The 21,461-nt window shown below is 46.0% G+C and overlaps 1 protein-coding gene across 1 annotated transcript; it reads right to left on the bottom strand.

The window, feature by feature from the left end:
* Positions 1–419: 419 nt before the first annotated feature.
* On the bottom strand, positions 420–15,886 carry LOC104038959 (atrial natriuretic peptide receptor 3). Its single transcript, XM_075725535.1, is given in 4 exon segments — positions 420–481; positions 5,405–5,527; positions 15,261–15,580; positions 15,582–15,886. Coding segments are annotated over 4 exon segments (810 nt in total).
* Positions 15,887–21,461: the final 5,575 nt, after the last annotated feature.

A 21,461-nucleotide genomic window follows, 5' to 3' on the forward strand; every position in this document is an offset into this window, starting at 1 on the left:
TTGGAAAGTTTACTCCCCATCATGGGGAAGTATGATTGTCTGGGAAGTACTTGTATCAGCATGCAGAAATCCCTATAGGTATGTGCTATACATTCTTGCTTTCACAGAACACTTTTCTATGAAAATGCCTAACGAACTAGCTTTGCGGTAGCTCAAAAGCAATTTTCAGAGACATCTTCCTCCTACATTTGGAGAGATTAAAAAAATACATACTTTCCCACATCCATCTCTGGAGGACAGTGGCACTCCCCTAGGTTTAAAACAACTCACAAGGACTATACTGATATTTTAGACAGTTTAAAATAAACAACAGCAGCAACCTAAATATGCTTCATTAGGAAATAAGACCACTTCTCATTTGCATCAAGAAAAACCTCATCAGGTGCAATACAGAGAGTGTAACTTTCTGAGATCCGATTCTACCAAAAAGAAGTATTGGCTTCAAGGTCATGTTTGTCTCCTCTTCTCCAAGAGCCATTTCCTAAGGGGAAAACAAGCATATTTCCAACTCCAAATTAAGTACCATTTGTCCTGGTTTCAGCTGGGATAGAGTTAATTTTCTTCCTAGTAGCTGGCATAGTGCTGTGTTTTGGATTTAGTAGGAGAAGAATGTTGATAACACACTGATGTTTTAGCTGTTGCTAAGTACTGCTTATGCTAGTCAAGGACTTTTCAGCTTCCCATGCTCTGCCAGGTGCACAGGAAGCTGGGAGGGGGCACAGCCAGAATAGTTGATCCAAACTGACCAAAGGGCTATTCCATACCATATGACATCATGCTCAGTATATAAGCTGGGGGGGGTTGGCCGGGGAGCAGCGATCGCTGCTCGGGAACTGTCTGGGTATCGGTCGGCGGGTGGTGAGCAATTGCATTGTGCATCACTTGCTTTGTTGTTTATTATTATTATTATATTGTTATTATTATCATTACTATTTTACTTTATTTCAATTATTAAACTGTTCTTATCTCAACCCAGGAGTTTTTCTCACTCTTACTCCTCCGATTCTCTCCCCCATCCCATCGGGGTAGGGTGAGTGAGCGAGCGTCTGCATGGTGCTTAGCTGCTGGCTGGGGCTAAACCACGACACCTCTGTTCTTAATATTTTTAATTTTTCAGAAGAGCAGGCATATTAAACACCAAGGCTGTAATAATTGCACATAAGTACTGTGGCAAGATGACCTCCCACAAAATAATCCATGAAGGCATTTAAATATGTAAATTTTTCTAAGAATGGTGTTATGCAAGTGTACCTTCCCTGTTCCCAGTGTCAGTATTTTACAAAATAAATATGTATAGTGTCTAGGACAGAAACTTATTCACATTCTACCAGCACTACCAGTGGTTTTTTTTTTTTTAATATAATCTCACTCTTTTTAGCCATCTCCATTTGTAAATGCAAAGCTATAGCTAAGCCCTCTGTGCTGTAGTCTCTGCCATACTTCTTGAATACTGCACCTCTGAAATGCAGGTACCCAGCTGGGGCAGAGGTTTCCCAGCTTCGAGGCTCCAGCAGAACTTGTATCCTCTTGTGAGGAAGCTAGCAAGACGTGCTAGCTTACAATTGCCAGATGTGCATTTCTTTGTTTTTTGAAAGCAGTAACAAGGACAGGGTGCAGGCACCGAAGAGTGCTACCTCTGAGGGCAAAATCAGACAGCAGGATGTTAGTTGCTCTCCCGTGTTTCTATCAGGTCTGATGAATAGAGTCCTGGCATAAGTAATTTTGACCAGTTAAACTTTGTATTGGGAAAGAAATCCCTAAACCAAGGCAGACATATCTAGAGCTTCTTCCTAAGAGAATGAAAGAGTTGCAAAAAATAGCTGCCAAAATACAAAAGAAAAAAATTAAGATTTAGCAAGGTTCAGGATGTTTTTAAAGATTGCAGTCCTTGCTGGTGCTGAGCTGTGGTAGGTAAGGCTTTCCTGGGGTGGAAAAGAAAGGTGAAAGGAGTATCCATTGAGTGTGGGTATTTCCCAGGGCTTAGCTGGTCCTGTGCATCCCTCCCCATGCTGGGAGTGATGGGAGCTGCCATGAAGCCAAAAGCAGCATGAGGAAAGACTTGTCCTCTGGAGAAGTGCAGGTCCTTTGTTCCTTCCCCTGTGCTCTCTGAGGAAGCAGCACAATTCTCCAATTATGTTTATTGTCAAAGAAAAAACAAAAGTCCCAGCAGCAGTGCTGAGGATACTGGGGGGACAAAATGCAGCTCTCTATTCACCTGCATTGGGAGGACCGGGGAGGGGGGGGTCTCGCAGACACCCGTTGCAGCTGGTAGAGCTGTGCAAGGAGCACTGCAGGTTTGGCGCCTGTACTCAATATAATAATGATAATGATAATTTGGTCAGTTTGGATCAACTATTCTGGCTGAAACCAGGACAAGAGGGCAACAACAAACTGCAATATGGTCATCTGACCTTAAAGGGGAAGTGCTAATTTGCCAATGACACACACTCTTAGATTTTGTACCTTTTATAAGGTACAAAATCTAGTATCTCTAGGCACTAGGAACAAGGAATTTGGGGGGAATTTCTCTACATTTCTCTATTATACTTGCTTTCCACATGTGATGACCATCTGCACAAAAGTCAGCTTCTGATGCACAGGCATTTCACTCTTCATGGGAAACACATTGTCCTGGTTTTGGCTGGGATAGAGTTAATTTTCTTCCTAGTAGCTGGCATAGTGCTGTGTTTTGGATTTAGGATGAGAATAATGCTGATAACACACTGATGTTTTAGTTGTTGCTAAGTACTGCTTATGCCAGTCAAGGACTTTTCAGCTCCCCATGCTCTGCCAGGTGCACAAGAAGCTGGGAGGGAGCATAGCCAGGACAGCTGACGCAAACTGGCCAAAGGGATATTCCATACCATATGACATCATGCTCAGTCCTCCCAACTGGGGGCAGTTGGCCAGGAGGCTGCGATTGCTGCTCCAGAAGTGGCTGGGTATCGGTCGGCGGGTGGTGAGCAATTGCATTGTGCATCACTTGCTTTGTATATTATTATTTTCCCTTCCTTTTCTGTCCTATTAAACTGTCTTTATCTCAACCCATTAATTTTACTTTTTTTTTTTCTGATTCTCTCCCCCATCCCACTGGGGAGGGGGAGAGTGAGTGAACGGCTGTGTGGTGTTTAGCTGCCTGCTGGGTTAAACCACAACACCATGCTGCAGCAGGTACGCCTTGAAGCATCAGTGGCTGTGCATGAGGTCATGCTGGAGCACCTCAAAGCGTGTGGCCATGGATAAGCCCACGACAGAGCAGGTACACCCCTGGAGGGACTGCAGCCATGGGTAAGGCCATGTTGGAGCAGGATTACACCTGAAGTTACTGTGGCTGTGGGTAAGGCCACACTGGAGCAGGTATATCTCTGAAGGCATTGTGGCCCATGGATAAGGCCACGCTGGAACAGGTGCACCTCAAAGCAACTGGCTGTGGATAAGTCTATGCCGCAGCAGGTATACCCCTGCAGAGCCTGTGGCTCATAGATAAGGCTCCACTTGGAGCAGGTACACCCCTAAGGGACTGCAGTCAGTGGATAAGTCCAAGCCGGAACAGGGGCAAGGGGAGGAGTTCATGGCAATGTTAAACCCTATGGTCTGGTCCAGAGGGACCAGGGGTTGAGCCACGACACTGTAACTCCAAAGGGAGCTCAGCTCACATGCAGACTTGTACCTATGGCCAGAGGAACCACTTCTGATGCATTTCTACTCTGTGAGATGAAATGCAGCAGTAGCGCAGTGGTAACAAGGCACCGCCAGCAGCCGGAGGGGTTATTTGATCAGTGGCTTCTAGTAAAGTCAAGCCTGCAAAGCTCCCACAGTCTACAGAAGGGCTGAAACTTCAGGGGTTTGTGACTGTTGATATGGGTAGACCTTCAGCTTTTTACCCTGGTCCTGATTAGGACTGCAATGCCAAATGGTTTTGCTTATGCCACAAGGGATAAAGTCACTCCAAATTTAACTCAACAAAAAGAAAACCTTGATTTGAACCACTGGCTTTGATCTTGTTCTGCAACTTTATCTTTTAGTTATTTAAGTGATTACTTTATTACCTGGCAGAACTTGGCACTTCTTTAGCTAACCTAGAAGATACATGTAGTGTTATCTGTACTCCTGTACTTATCTGTATCTCTGAATTTAAACAGCTACATATGTTCATTATAGAGCTTTTCAACAAACAGCACTGTTTATTGTAAAATAATCTCAGAGGTGGTAGATGAATAACAAAAAGTTTATGCAAGAGAATTTAACTTACAATTAACTCATTCATTAAACAAAATACATCATCCTTTTGTGAATTCAGTTGTTCCTGTTCATCAGCTTTTTGAGGCTTGAAAGAAAAAAAAAACAAATTTTCCTTCTTTCTCAACTCCCACTTGGTTTTCAATTTGAAATGAGTTTGTTATTGTAGTGGATTAGTTACGGCAGCCTACAGGGGGGAAATTATTTTCTCTGCACCTGCAAAAGAGGCTGCTCCTTTCAAAAGCCACGTTGACACTTCAACAAAACCTAGTTCCCAGGCAGGAATTTCCCTCAGCTTCAGCCATCTGAGGTTGTTTAAAACTCAGCAAACACGTTGCTACAGTATTACCTTGAATTTAACTGAGACAGCTGTAGCAGCTGAGAGCAGGTTTAGTCCCTGCCATGCACTGCCATAATATCAAATGTAACTGAACATAGGTATATTTCAAAAAGCAAATGTATTTCATTTACATTTTTAAAGTCATGTTTTAATTTGACAAATATGATCCTTTTAATTTAGGGGTGAAATCAGCCACTTTTATCCACCCTACTCTAGTACATTTGGACTGTCTATGTCCCATCCAGTGCTTTCCCTTCAACACAACACTGCTGAATATTTTTTGCAGATGTAGTTTGTGATCAAAAGCTGAAACAAATGAGACGTGTGGGTTCTCCATCTCTCCAGAGATGACTTCTGGAGACACAGGCCCTGCAGCTGCCCACAGCCCCGGCCGTCGCTAGTGCCTCCTCCCAGCCGGCCGCATGGATCGCAGCCCACTGGGGAGCTAGGAATAGCCCTGCCCTGAGATTTGGCAGTCGCAAGGCTGGATGTGGTGCAAGCAACCTAGAGCTGAGCACTGCAGTGTGGTGTACCCATACCTAGCTGCTGTAACCAACATCTCCATCTGGTGTTGCTTCCCCTACAAGTAACTAAATAAATAATGCCTATAGTGTATTTGGCATCTTGTGATCCACCCAGTGGCAACTATAGCCATGGGGTCCTTTCCTGCAATACTATAGCCCAAGTGGAAGGCAACTGCAATGACAGGGAGAGACAGTGGTGTATTTTGGGACTCAGTGCAGCATATTTTGAGGCTAACAAATCTAAAAATATTACCAGGCTTACAGAAGACTTTGCAACATACTTGGGCAGGAAAAACATTACCATATGATGAACTGTTGAAGAGTTCAATATTGAAGAAAGCATAATCGCCATTGGTCATTCCTTGCCGATGAGCAGCCAACATGATGTTCCTGATTGTGTCACTGCTGGCACACATGATTACAACTGGTGGAAAAAAATGGAAAACACAGATAAGAAGCAGTTCAAGAACTTCAGGGAACAGCCTGTTATGCATGAACGCTGCCAGAGACAGTGACCCAAGCTGTCCTCCCAGTGTTGCAACAAACATGACAACACAGATGGCAAAGCAAGCTGATTTCCCAAACAGCTGACAGAAGACAGGTACCAAACACAGAGAGGCTTCCTACTCCCTTGTCTCCTCTGAAAATAAAGAAAAAGAGTCGGTGTGTGACCTAATTTTTTTACTCCTGCAACACGTGATAAGTTCTGGCTTCAAATTTCTTCAACTGCATATATTCATAGAGTCAATTGCAACCATAAGCCACTGTTGTTACTTCTAAGTGGACATACGACAATCTGAAGATGAAGAAGTAAGATGATACAATGACATTACCATTTTCATTTCCATTCCATTGAACAGTTTGGTGTAGATTCATCTCACCTACACCTCAGGTATCCAAAATTTAGGTATCTGGTCTTAGAATCTGTTGCCTCTCTATAGTCAATGGAGAGCAGCATCTCTGCAGCTGATTCACTCCATCCCAAGACAGCTGTCTAGGGACAGTGGTATGAATCTCTCCAGGACATGACTTTCTCTCCAGAGGCTATACAATAAGCCTAGGCAACGACCTTTGATGGGACGCTTAATGTTCAGAAATGGGAAAAGCAAGTGCCACTTTCTGAGTGTGAAGATTAAAGGTGGTTACAATATTAAATGCCACAGAGCCTCATTTATCACAGACAAAAAGCTAAGCAGGGGCTCTGCTGCTACAACGGGACCTACAAGCCCGCAGGCGTGCTCCATGCAGGCACCATGATCCACACTGCAACAACTGTGGTTGAGAGGTCAATTCCCCAACCTGTTACAGGGGGAACTACTCCCTTTGCTACCCCTTCCCTCTGCAAAGGGAAAGCAGGGACTCAGATGAGGTTTTCAGCAATGGGGAGACACCTCCCATGCTGAGCACATTATACCATAAACTTTTATATAGGTTCACAAGACTATGGGTATGAAGCTACTGACATCAGAGACAGCAGCAAAGTACTGTACTAGCGCGTGCTTTGTGGCTATATCCTACAGCAAAGTCATAAGAGATCTTGTTGGGACAATGATTCGAAACCAACTGCACACACGTTTCCAAGAACACCGTCATGCATGGCAGGGCTCAAAAGCTACAATAATGTATGCAAATATTTTCACCCCAACAATAAAACTGAATCAACACCACATTCAGCTTTTCTGGGTAGAAGTGTTTGCTATTATAAGAAATGAAAAGGCCAAACGGGCCAAATCTTTTCACACACAATGAATCTTCTCCCATCATTTTTCTGGTTAGATGCCATCACAGACATCAAGTTCCAGATGTGCTGCCAGGGTGAGCCACGTTCAGTACATCCCCATGCTTCAGGAGAGTTATACTATGCATAGCTCTGTCCTACTGATTATAGCAGAGTAATATAATAATTTCCAGAGCAACAGAGCAAGACATATTTCATGACTACTGTGAGGTATATTAGCATGAAGGAAAAGAAGAAGAAGAAAAAAATTTCTTACAATAAAATTTGGATCAAATCTTTTCCAGACACACATCAGGAATGAATTTGTCTCACTGTTCCTAATTTCAGTATAGGTGAGAGATTTCCTTTTGAAATGTTTCCTTGCTGCCCTCCCAATTCTCCCTTGACTTTGCTTTTATAATTCACATCTATCATAAAATCGTAATCTGTAGATGGAATCAAAGAGATTCCCACAACATGAGTAAAAGATCTTGAGCAAAAGAAATAAAAAAAAGTGGTGGTGGGGAAACCCTACTTTAAAATACGTTAAGTCATATTTTGTAAGTCTCTAAAGGAATGTAAGGAAAGTAATATTAACTATTTGGATGTGGTTTTTAACCCAGCTAGAGAGCAAAGATTACATATTTCAAGATTTTGAGGCAAATAAGCTATGGGCAAGTCTCTCACAGTCTTCTAAAAATGTAAATTATGTGTATTTAATCTGCATCTGTACCTTACTATTGTGTACACACAAATGTGTACATTCACACACATACAAAATGTTCTCCCTCCAGTAGAATACACACAGCTAACATACACTGTGTGGTGTTTAGCTGCATGCCGGGTTAAACCACAACAGTCCTTTCTGGCGCCCAACATGGAGCGTGAAGGGTTTGAGATAATGACGGATCTGACCAGAGTGTGTTAAAAGAAATTTGTGATAAGCATTCATTATATTAGTTTAATAGTCACTGGTCGCAATGTTGATTCATTTGCTCTGAGTTGTTGTGCTTGTTCTCAAGAGTTGTGCTATGTAACACCTTACTTGCCGTATGCACTCCCTATGGTGCTGTTTATCACCTCTCGGAGCTAGATTAAAGTTATCGCGTTGCTGTACTGTGTAACACTGGATTATGCTATGATAAAATTATCGGCCATGAGACTGTACTCAGCACTGCCATCATTCCTGTACTTCGGGAGCTTCGGGAGCCATTTCTCAGAAACTATTAATAATTACACTTTTTACCTCTTCTCCTCGGAGAAGCAATCTATTGAGGAGACAGAGCGGGACACGTTCCCCCGCTCCTTTACCATCCCTTCCTCCTTCAGGCTACTTAAAACAGCTCTTGAGAATTTTGAATATCCTTGGGATATTCAAACTAGCATCCTCCTACTGCTATGTCTCCTGAATGTGGTTCAGGTCTTGTTTAGGGTTAAACAACTATTTAAGAATATCATCCAGAGATCAACCCCCGTGACAAGCACTGCGGCCACTCCAACCCCCATGAAGGGCACTGTGGCTACTCAAACCTTGGCGACAGCCATTGCAGTTACTCCAACCCCCGCGACAGGCACTGTGGCTACTCAAACCCCGACGACAGGCACTGCAGCCACTCCAACCACAGCCACAGGCACTGCGGCCACTCCAACCCCCACCACAGGCCCTGTGGCCACTCCAACCCCAGTGACAGACAACGTGGCTAAACCAGAGAACCAACCCGTGCCAGTATCAGTTGCCCCTACACACAAGAAAAAATACACAAGGAAATCGGCTCGTTTAGTAAGAGATGAAGATGAACCAGGGCCATCACGAGAACCAGAGGAGGAAGAACCCATAAATGAGATGGTAACCACCCGATCCCTATCCCTGAGTGAGCTGCGAGATATGCGAAAAGATTTCAGTCGTCATCCAGGCGAGCACATCATCACCTGGCTGCTCCGATGCTGGGATAACGGGGCCAGTAGCCTGGAATTAAAGGGTAAGGAAGCCAAGCAGCTGGGATCCCTTTCTAGGGAAGGGGGCATTGACAAAGCAATTGGAAAAGGGGCAAAAACCCTCAGCCTCTGGAGGCGACTTCTGTCAAGCGTGAAGGAAAGGTATCCTCATCTGAGACCTCACCTGGAGTACTGCGTCCAGCTCTGGGGCCCTCAGCACAAGAAGGACATGGACCTGCTGGAGCGGGTCCAGAAGCGGACCACCAAAATGATCCGAGGGCTGGAACACCTCTCCTATGAGGCCAGGCTGAGAGAGTTGGGGTTGTTCAGCCTGGAGAAGAGAAGGCTGTGAGGAGACCTTATTGCGGCCTTCCAGTACTTAAAGGGGGCCTATAGGAAGGATGGGGAGAATCTTTTTAGCAAGGCCTGTTCTGACAGAACAAGGAATAATGGATTTAAACTAAATAAGAATAGATTTAGACTAGACATAAGAAAGAAATTTTTTGCAATGAGGGTGGTCAAGCACTGGAACAGGTTGCCCAGAGAGGTAGTGGAGGCCCCATCCCTGGAAACATTCCAGGTCAGGTTGGACGGGGCTCTGAGCAACCTGATCTACTTAAAGCTGTCCCTGCTCACTGCAGGGGGGTTGGGCTAGATGACCTCTCAAGGTCCCTTCCAACCCAAAGCATTCTATGATTCTATGATTCTATCCCTTCAAGGAAGATGTTATATATCGCCCAGGCAAATGGACCACTGTAGAGAAGGGTATCCAGTACCTGAGGGAATTAGGCATGCTGGAGGTGATTTATAGTGACCTGAACGATGAGCAGTTACCCAAAGATCCAGATGAAGTCCAGTGCTCACGACCCATGTGGCGGAAGGTGCTACAGAGCGCACCAGCGTCGTATGCCAACTCGTTGGCAATACTGACCTGGAAAGATGACGGGGCACCAACAGTGGATGAAGTGGCAAGCCGACTCCAGGAATACGAAGAAAGTATCTCTTTCTCTCTTGTCTCGGCTGTAGAGAAACTGTCCGAGAAGGTCCAGCAACTCGAAGAGGATATGTCCTACTCCCCACCTGTACAGACCAGTATCTCAGCCATTAGGAGTCGGTCTGCTCAAGAGAGAGGATATAGAGGATACACACCAAGGGGAACCCTGTGGTTTTACCTGCATGACCATGGACAGGACATGAGGAAGTGGGATGGAAAATCTACCTCGACCCTAGAGGCACAGGTGCGTGAGTTGCAAGGAAGAACTATTACAAAAGGCGGTTCTCCCAGGAAAATTGCAGCTCCAGTTTCCAGTGAGCAGTTCCCCAGAGAGAGTAAGGGGGCTAATTTTACTTCCGATCTTAATCAAGGGACTCTTGATTCACATTTACAGGAAGTGAACAGCGAATACTGTGACCAGTGTTAGAGGGGCCCTGCCTCCAGCCAGGTGGAGGAAAGGGACAATCGGGTTTACTGGACTGTGTGGATTCAATGGCCTGGCACATCAGACCCACAGGAGTAGAAGGCTCTAGTGGACACCGGTGCACAGTGTACCCTAATGCCATCAAGTTATAGAGGGGCAGAACCCATCTGTATTTCTGGAGTGACAGGGGGATCCCAACAGCTAACTGTATTGGAGGCCAAAGTGAGCCTAAGTGGGAATGAGTGGCAGAAGCACCCCATTGTGACTGGCCCAGACGCTCCGTGCATCCTTGGCATAGACTACCTCAGGAGAGGGTATTTCAAGGACCCAAAAGGGTACCGGTGGGCTTTTGGTATAGCTGCCTTGGAGACGCAGGAAATTAAACAGCTGTCCACCTTGCCCGGTCTCTCAGAGGGCCCTTCGATTGTGGGGTTGCTGAGGGTCGAAGAACAACAGGTGCCGATCGCTACCACAACTGTGCACAGGCGGCAATATCGCACCAACCGAGACTCCCTGCTTCCCATCCATAACCTGATTCGTCGACTGGAGAGCCAGGGAGTGATCAGCAAGACTCGCTCACCCTTTAACAGTCCCATATGGCCAGTGCGAAAGTCTAATGGGGAGTGGAGCCCAACAGTGGACTATCGTGGCCTGAACGAAGTTACACCGCCACTGAGTGCTGCCGTGCCAGACATGCTAGAACTTCAATATGAACTGGAGTCAAAGGCAGCCAAGTGGTATGCCACAATTGACATTGCTAATGCATTTTTCTCCATCCCCTTGTCAGCAGAGTGCAGGCCCCAGTTTGCTTTTACCTGGAGGGGTGTTCAGTACACCTGGAACCGACTGCCCCAGGGGTGGAAGCACAGCCCCACCATTTGCCATGGACTGATCCAGACAGCACTGGAACAGGGTGAAGCTCCACAACATCTGCAGTATATTGATGACATCATTGTGTGGGGCAATACAGCAGAAGAAGTTTTTGAGAAGGGAAAGGAAATATTCCAAATCCCTCTGAAGGCTGGTTTTGCCATAAACCAAAGTAAGGTTAAGGGACCTGCACAGGAGATGCAGTTCGGTGGAATAAAATGGCAAGATGGACGTCGTCAGATCCCAATGGATGTGATCAACAAAATAACAGCTATGTCCCCACCAACTAGCAAAACGGAAACACAAGCTTTCTTAGGCGTTGTGGGTTTTTTGGAGAATGCATATTCCAAATTACAGCCAGATCATAAGCCCTCTCTATCAAGTGACCCAGAAGAAGAATGATTTCAAATGGGGCCCTGAGCAACAACAAGCCTTTGAACAAATTAAACGGGAGATAGTTCATGCAGTAGCCCTTGGGCCAGTCTGGGCAGAGCAGGATGTAAAGAACGTGCTCTACACCGCAGCCGGGGAGAATAGTGCTACCTGAAGCCTCTGGCAGAAAGCACCAGGGGAGACTCGAGGTCGACCCCTAGGGTTTTGGAGTCGGGGATACAGAGGATCCGAAGCCCGCTATACTCCAACTGAGAAAGAGATATTGGCAGCATATGAAGGGGTTCGAGCTGCTTCAGAAGTGGTTGGTACTGAAGCACAGCTCCTGCTGGCACCCCGACTGCTGGTGCTGGGTTGGATGTTCAAAGGGAGGGTCCCCTCTACACATCATGCAACTGATGCTACGTGGAGTAAGTGGGTTGCACTAATCCCACAATGGGCTCGAATAGGAAACCCCAGTCGCCCAGGAATCTTGGAAGTGATCATGGACTGGCCATAAGGCAAAAAACCTTAGAATATCACCAGAGGAGGAGGTGACACGTACTGAAGAGGCCCCACTGTATAATAAATTGCCAGAAAATGAAAAGCAATATGCCCTGTTCACTGATGGGTCCTGTTGTCTTGTGGGAAAGCATCGGAGGTAGAAGGCTGCTGTCTGGAGTCCTATAGGACAAGTCACAGAAACTGCTGAAGGAGAAGGGGAATCGAGTCAGTTTGCAGAGGTGAAAGCCATCCAGCTGGCTTTAGATATTGCTGAACGAGAAAAGTGGCCAGTCCTTTATCTCTATACTGACTCATGGATGGTGGCAAATGCCCTGTGGGGGTGGTTGCAGCAATGGAAGCAGAACAACTGGCAGCGCAGAGGCAAACCCATCTGGGCTGCCGCATTGTGGCAAGATATTGCTGCCCGGGTAGAGTACGTCACGTAGATACTCACGTACCCAAGAGTTGGGCCACTGAAGAACATCAAAACAACCAGCAGGTGGATCAGGCTGCTAAGATTGAAGTGGCTCAGGTGGATCTGGACTGGCAACATAAGGGTGGGTGAATTATTTATAGCTAGGTGGGCCCATGACACCTCAGGCCTTCAAGGAAGAGATGCAACATATAGATGGGCTTGTGATCGAGGGGTGGACTTAACCATGGACAGTATTACACAGGTTATTCATGAATGTGAAACGTGCGCTGCAATCAAGCAAGCCAAGCAGTTAAAGCCTCTCTGGTATGAAGGGCAATGGCTGAAATATAAATATGGGGAGGCCTGGCAGATTGATTATATCACACTCCCACAAACCCGCCAAGGCAAGCGCTATGTGCTCACCATGGTGGAAGCAACCACCGGATGGCTGGAAACATATCCCGTGCCCCATGCCACCGCCCGGAACACCATCCTGGGCCTTGAAAAGCAAGTCCTGTGGCGACATGGCACCCCAGAGAGAATCGAGTCAGACAACGGGACTCATTTCCGAAACAACCTCATAGACACCTGGGCCAAAGACCATGGCATTAAGTGGGTATATCACATCCCTTACCATGCACCAGCCTCGGGGAAAATTGAGCGATACAATGGATTGTTAAAGACTACCCTGAGAGCAATGGGTGGTGGAACATTCAAACATTGGGATACACATTTAGCAAAAGCCACCTGGTTAGTCAACACCAGGGGATCTGCCAATCCAGCTGGCCCTGCCCAATCAAAACTTATACGTACTGTAGAAGGACATAAAGTCCCTGTAGTGCACATGAAAAATATGCTGGGGAAGACAGTCTGGGTTACTTCCCCCTCTGGCAAAGGCAAGCCCATTCGTGGGATTGCTTTTGCTCATGGACCTGGGTGCACTTGGTGGGTGATGCGAAATGATGGGGAAGTCCAATGTGTACCTCAAGGGGTTTTGATTTGGGGTGAAAATAGCCAATGAACTGTATGGTATGATGTTAATTGCTATATAATACTCTATGTCACCACTACTATGGTTGCTATATGCCACATCAATGGTAGTACAGTAAGAATCTGATTAATGAAGAATGAACTTTGATAAAACCGAGCAAAGTGCAGTAGTGTTGGAACCAGAACTGGCTTCAACATGTAACAGTCCAACACCGCACACCATCTCTCCTGCCTTGAAAGACTGTGATGATAGACGGAGCCCAAAGTCATGGACTAAATGAACTCAATGGACATTTTAGAGGGATGGTGCATCGACTAAGGGAATGATATCTGTGTGTATATATCAAAAGACAAGGAAAGTGGTGGTGATTAATTGGAATGTATTGGAAAGTGTAGGACCTGTGCATGACGTAGATGGTATAGAATAAGGGGTGGATACTGTCCTGGTTTTGGCTGGAATAGAGTTAATTTTCTTCCTAGTAGCTGGCATAGTGCTGTGTTTTGGATTTAGGATGAGAATAATGCTGATAACACGCTGATGTTTTAGTTGTTGCTAAGTACTGCTTATGCTAGTCAAGGGCTTTTCATCTTCCCATGCTCTGCCAGGTGCACAAAAAAACCTGGGAGGGGGCACAGCCAGGACAGCTGACCCAAACTGACCAAAGGGCTATTCCATACCATATGACATCATGCTCAGTATATAAACTGGGGGGAGTTGGCTGGGGGCAGCGATCGCTGTTTGGGGACTGGCTGGGCGTTGGTCGGCGGGTGGTGAGCAGTTGCATTGTGCATCACTTATTTTGTATATTATTATTATTACTACTTTCTTTTCCTCTGATGTCCTATTAAACTGTGTTTATCTCAACCCACGAATTTTACTTTTTTTTTCAATTCTTTCCCCCATCCCACTGGGGATGGGGAGAGTGAGCACATGGTTGTGTGGTGTTTAGCTGCCTGCTGGGTTAAACCAGACCACCAGCAGAAAGCTGATTTCTCACTATGCCACAAAACCCTCCTAGTGCTGATACAAAAATTCGTGGATACTATTCCTCAAAGTCCGAACCTCTCCGTAAGAGGAAACGGAGTATTCAGAAAGTTCCCAAAATAAAACTCAATAGCAACAAAGTTACTATTAAGCAGGCATTCTTTATTGCAGCGCTGGGCAGCACTGGGGATCGTTCCACCATGAGCGCTCCAATGATTTGGCAAACTTCTAAAGATTATATAGGATTTCCGAGAATTCATCTACATAAACATGACACTCATTAACATATGCAAATGTCAAATCCGCATGTATAGTCATCCTCTTTGGTGGTCTTTGGGGGTCCTCTGGTGGTCTCCAATAGTCTTCTTCACTTGTCCGCTAGTTGAACTTTTGGGCTTCCTTTGTCCATTTATGGTCATTGAATTTGCTCATCAGTCCTTTTGGCCTTGGAATGCCATGAAACCAGTTCCTTGAGTGCTTATCTCGGCATGGGGGTCCTGAGTCTGTTATCAGTGTTTTACACAGGAAGCCTAACAAGCTTGCTCAGGGTCTGTTTTCAATCATGCTAGACAAGGAGTCACATTCTTCGAAATATGTGTCTCAGCAGATAACTAAAACTGTCTGAGTCAGGTATTGTCAGAGGTTTAGCCCTTTCAGTGCAGTCCCTGAGGGTGAGCCTCCCTTCCCGCCGCAGGAGTTGAAGCTCTAATGAACTTCTGTGGGCACAGCTTTTGGTTGGGGTGGCCGGTCCCCGTCCGGCCGGGGACGCGTGGCCCAGGGATGCCGGCACAACACTGCAACCAAGTTTGCCCACCGGCAGGGACAGGACATGACTCCCCCCTCCTGCAGGACCTTCCCTCCCCTGTGCTCCTACTGCCCCAGCCCCCTGTCCCCAACCCCAGCTGCCACCAAATGCCATTGAGGAGCCAAGCCGGGCGCTCCACCACCACTCACCCCTCTCGCCGGCCTGGAGGGCATGGACGATGTTGTCGAGGTGGCAGCTGCTCTCGTCGAAGCTGTGCATGGCCATGTGGAAGGCCTCCTCCTGGAAGACCACATGGATGCCCTCCATGGCGAAGTAGCAGCTGCGCTCGGGGTTGCTGTCGCTGTAGAGCAGCGTGGCCCGGCTCCACTGATGGTGGCGGAAGAGGGCCAGCAGCATCTCACCCATCTTGGCGTAGGCAGGGGCGATGCGGGTGAGATGCGAGTACTCGCCGCCCTTGGCACCGAAGCCGGCGGCCAGCGCCCCCGCCGACAGCATGGGGACGTCCCAGCAGCAAGTCGGGGCGGCGGCGCTGCAGGGCCACCATGTCCACCAGGCTGAAGAGGGCGCGGTTGCCGCACGCCGAGTCCTCGTAGGTGAGCTGGAAGGCGTAGCCGGGCGGCAGGCCGGCGCCGCTCTCCCGCAGGCACCGCACCGCGTACTCGATGGCCGGCCGCACCCGCCCCAGCGAGAAGAGGTAGGCGTCGTCCTGCGGCAGCAGCACCAGCACCCGGATCAGCTTCTCCTCCTCCTCCGCGGGACCGCCGCCCGGCGCCGCCAGCACACAGCAGAGGCTACCGAGCAGCCAGGGTGGCATCGCGCCCACGCCACCCCCCCCTCCGAGACACCCGAGCTTCGGCAAGCTTTTTGCCTCTCTTCCCCTCCGGCCTCGAAATTATTCGGTCGTGCTTTATTTCTCAGGTGTTTGGCGAATTAACAACCTGCCCCAGCCTGCGGGTTACGGACGGAGAATCCCGTCTCTGCTTTTCTTATTTTCTTATAGATAGATTTTTTTTTCTTTTTTGCCTCACCCCCCCCACCCCACCCGCCGGATCCCCCCGTGGGGCTGCCGGGCTGCGCCCTCCCCGCTTAAGTAGCGCAGGAGCGGCGGCGGCTTTCCGCACGCCCGGCGCGGCTGGGTTTGTGTGCAGGGAGGAGCCGGCCCGGGTGCTCCCACCCGCCCCCTCCGGCGGCTCCCTCGCGCCCGCACACCTCTGCCGTGGGCCGGGGCTGTGGGGCAGCTGCAAGCATGGAGACTGCCGAAACCGCAGGGCGAGGGGTATTCATATCATATATATAACACATATACGTATATACATGTACCTTCCTGCTAGGCTGCTGCCCTCCCTCTGAAGCGGGTCCCTGCAATCAGAGTCGGGGAGTAAAGGATCCCATTGCACTTTTTTTTTTTTTTTTTTGTGGGGGGGGGGGGGGGTAGTCCAGCCCGGTTAAGCTGGGCTTTACTGCAGGAGAGATGCATTTGAGGCCCCCCTGAGGGCTCAGGGGTCGGTGCTCGGCAGGGCTGAGGGATTTAAGGGAGGAGGGGTTGTAGCATCAGCACTGGGGGATGCAGACGGGACCCTGAAGGGCACTGCAGAAGGGTGTGAGCAGGGCTGCCTGGGTCCCATCTCCTCACCCCGAAAGGTGCCCATGCTCAGGGACGGCATAACCCTATGGGGAAACCGGCACTGGATCTCTGACCCCTGTATCCCTCTGGGGTCTTTTTGAGACCCCCCCATGCCAAGAGGGCTCAGATGCAGTTTTCAGTCACTTCCCACCCACTGTGTCTCAGAGGCAAAATTTCATGCCCCAAGTAGCAGAGCTTTCCCTAGTGAAGGAAACAAATCCTGTTCTGAGATTATTTTCTTGGGAAAAAAAAAGAATAACTTTTTGAATCATCTTGACAACACTGCCTGGTCAGAGCATGTTAAATGCATCCCTATTCAGCTCTACTTACTGGTCATAAAGCTGCTATGCTTAAGATTTTGTTAGTGTCCATTTAAAATGGACACTCCTGTTTTGGAATAAAGAACAAAGTCAATGTGAAATGTGCAAAATGTTTTGTGAAAGAGGCTTTGGGATACCTGATGCTTTTTGACAGCTAAATCCTAAAGGATGGCTCTCTGTGGATTTTTCTGTGCCCCATAAGAGCACACATCCTCAAACCCAGAGCAGGGCTGCACGGTTTGATGTTTTAAGGTTACTCGGAGAGTGCCAGGTTTGTATTCGAAAGGTGAGTAAACTGTTCCTCACTTTACAGACAGGTTTGTTTAGTTCAGCACAGAGGTCGTTGTCACGGCAGTATGTGTAAACTTACTTTTGTTGCTGCCTTCACTGTGCAGTCTATGAATGAGAAGCCTGGGCTCCTGGGGTGACCATCTGCTCACCTTTAAGATGCCTCAATTAAAAAGAAAAGAAAGCTGGAAGCGCTTGTGCAATTACAACTGAGAAGTGGAATGGAAACAGCAGATAACACGATGTACAGAAATAATAATCAAAAAAATCTTTTTTTTCAGGAGCATTTATCTAATGGAGCTCGGTAAAATAAAGAAGCTCAGAAATTCAAAGATGGGTAGCTTCTCCGAGAAATGTGCCACGTAGTTTTATTTGATTACTGAATTGAACTTCAGTGTTCTTGAAGATTACATAAACATCAACCCTGGTGAAGTTCGTTTTGAATGTTCCTGTACTATAAATTATGTTAGGCATTTTTTTGTTGCAAATGACTCCGTATAACATAGTGGAGATTAAGCAGACTGTTACAATATACAACATGCCAGCCATCTTCACCACAAAGCTTGCAAAAACATTTTCTTAAGACACATTTTGAAATGCTGACCTTTGTATGGTGACCCTACAGATGTGTTTACAACACCAAAATCTGGACAGATCTCTCTTGATTCCCTCCTTCCCCTACCAAAATATTTTTTTCATTTTATGTGTGAGCTCCGTACTCTCCTAGCTGTCTTATTTGAGCATAAGCTGTGTAAACACAACAGAAGAGATAGCCCATAAATCACAGGGCTGCCATCCCTTCACACTGGCTGTTCCTTGTGAGTTAAAGTACTGCTGGGAATGAATAAGAGTGGGAGAAGCAGGGCCAACATGAGGGGAAAAAGAAACAAAAGGCATCTGGCCAGTACTGTTTAGCAGTAGTAGTGTCAAGACAGATTTTTTTTCTTTTAGAAAAAGATTTGGCCCACAGTATGTGGTCCTTACTCGCCTGAGCAATTGCATTCAACCTTATGGGAGTCACAGTGTCTCTGCGGGCCCAAAGTGTCATGAACATTTCAGTTGTTCCCCTTCACCTTAAGTGGCTTTATAAAGAAGAATCCCAGCCTGTGATTGCTTTATTTTTCTGAGCCAGAAAGTTCTGCACAAGAATTTACTTGTTAATTCCAATTCAAAATGTCACTTAATCCACCTCATCATTAGTTTACTTACAGTATTTTCCATAGCTATAAATCCAACATTTCTCCACAGATGTTATTTTTTTTTCAGCTACATAAATGCTTTTTAATAGGACCAAATCCTGCAATCGTGAAGCAGTAGCAGACAGAATGCCCATGGACTGCAGTGAGAGCAGAGATTTCAGGATGGCCCTTTAGGACTAAGGTCATTACAGACATTATAGACACAGGCTATTTTCCCTCCAGAAATAACTCATACACAAATCAAGAATAATTTGACTCACTCCAGCTAGCATTAGCAACAGTCTGAACTGCCTGCTGCAGATTAAGAAAATTCTTCACAGACAGGTTCACTGAAAACATAGTCCCCCCTAGAGGTTGAAAAGATGAAATATTTTAATATAATCTGTACTGTAAATATATCCTGCTATTCAGACTTTCAAATTCTTTCCTTGTTTTTCAATAAATCTATTCTCTTTTTATTTCAAGGAATCTATATTCTTCTGGAATACACCTAAGGGATTTCTTACTGCAACATGATGTATCTGGGTGTCTCTTTTTGCATTTTGTGGTCTTACCTTTGTATACTTACATTATGTAAAAATGCAATGCAGCTTTTAAGTGAAAATATTGCAGCATGAAAACTCAAGATGAGCAGTTCTGATGATAAAAAAATGGAAAGGGGACATATTTACTTGTTCTGTCTTAATTGACACCAACTTCTGTGTAGATATGTATACAAGAGCTACAAAATGACAAAACTACACACAGAAAACATAAGCATACATACATTACATACAGTAATAACACTTTGCAAAACTCATTACTCTTGCTATCTTAACAGCTTCCACTTCACAGCACAAAGTAAGGTAAAGGCGGGCAGGTGGATGTCATTTTTATTTTACAAATAGGGAGAACAGAACTTGGGAAGGCAAACTGTCGTGTCCCAGAGGTCTAGGGTGATCTCAAGATCATCCCTCCACTATACTGCTTATCTTTACTACCACTGCTAAAATCATGGCTTGATGGTCCCCAACTGTCACACAGTGCTACACCTACCCTTCCTTTCCCACCAATACTGAAAGGTGAGCTGAGATGCAGCCCCATGAGAGATGTGCTGTTTGATTATGTAAAAGCAGATGCTAAGATGAAAAAGACTGACCCTCCCCCAGTCGCAGATTCTGCTCATGTTCCCAGGGAGTATTTCAAAAGCACATACTCTTCTAAAACATACAAATTATGGGGCTAAAACACAACCCTATATATACACACACACACATATATAACCCAATGTAACCCAATCAGCACTTGCTGTGTTTCATCATATCTACAGGGTAATATTGAATGTGAAGTAATATGGTGAAAGACAACAAATCAGGAAATCTTTGCAGAGATATAACATTCAAAGCAAAATACAGGAAAGCTTACATGGCTTACAGAAAAATCCTGCTCTCAGAGTCATCTTAGGAGGCCCCAGTCTGGTATAAGAATTATGGCAGTGATATGATTGTATGTTTCTTATACATATGTTAGGGACGTACCCCCATTTATCAAAATTATTCACAACTGGTATAAGTTAGAGCAACTTCAGGGCGGCCCAAATTAATACCTTGGGACTGATACGGTATAAATCACAGTCAGCAAATGTGTCTGTAACAGTCTTATTTCTGTGCCCCATGTAGTTATAGCAAAGGAACTGGATCCATATCTTCATTTCCATCCAAAGACTTTGGAGACTCTGTGAGAGACTGAAAGAATTAATGTATGTTGATGTTTCAAACATTGTGGCAAGACAAGTTAAGGTCTCCATAGCGACAAATTAGGGTCTGCATAGCAACACTAAACCACAGGCAAGAAGCAGATTGGCACAGAGTCTGTCAGAAGATGAGCGCAGTTCCGCCTTCTGATGTGCCTTACAACTCACCATATATGGCCAGAGGTCATACAGAGTTCATTTGAGCAAGGGGCCCAGGACCACCCGAAAGACCCCTCACGGCCACCTCCCACAATGGTGCCTGCGCAGAAGATGAAGAACATTCTGGAACAAGACCCATATAAGTCCTCAAGGGGGCGGGATTGGCACGATTGAGAGGTGGGAACTGGTCTATAAAAGACACAACTCCAAAGAGCCATGTGCGTGCCCACTACCGGAGGATTGCCATGTTTACCATCGACATCGTGGGATCCAAGGGTGGTGATCTCTCTCCCCCCCCCCTCTTTCTCCCTCTCCTTTTCCTCTTTTTTTCCTTTCTTCTTATAAGTATTCCAATTAGAACCCACGTTGCCTACTGTTACGCTTTCCTACTTCATGTTGCCTACTGTTATGCTTTCCAAGTTCAGGTTGGTTTTTAGCATCAATAAAGCATTTAATCAATTGCTTGGTGTTGTTTCACCTTAATTTAGCCCAAGGGAATCACAGAACTGCCACGATCCTCCCTGGGCAGCCCAGTTTGGATTGTGACAGACTCCCTGAAGCACTGCCCTTCACTGCATGCAGGAACAACATTAACGACCTTAAACTAGAGATATCTAATTAGCTGTTCCATGATACACTTTCAGTCACCTCATTTCTTCTCCCCTTCCTTTTCAGGTCAATCTATTTTGCATTATAGTAGGGATAAATCAGCTCTGACATATTTTATGTAAAAAAAAAAGCTGAAAACAGGCAATAGATTTGCTTGTGAAGTTGTGAGAATAACTATTTTACAGTAGCAGCCCATCAAGACAGCATGTCTGAATTATATTCCATGTTTCCTTTCCAATTAATGCCCTAATCTGTGTGAACAATAAATGGTCCACCTTAGTAATGAGTGTATCTAAATATACAATACATTGCCAAGGAAATATAGGCCTCACTCAGATTCATGCTAATTTTAAAATATGGAGAAATAGTTTTTCATTTCTATGATGCACGAAAATTGTCATGAATTGTATATAGCACTTTTCTGTTTCTGATAACTCATCACCCATCTCAGGAATGTT

This window comes from Pelecanus crispus, chromosome W, assembly GCF_030463565.1.
Source record: "Pelecanus crispus isolate bPelCri1 chromosome W, bPelCri1.pri, whole genome shotgun sequence".
Classification (NCBI taxonomy): Eukaryota; Metazoa; Chordata; class Aves; order Pelecaniformes; family Pelecanidae; genus Pelecanus; species Pelecanus crispus.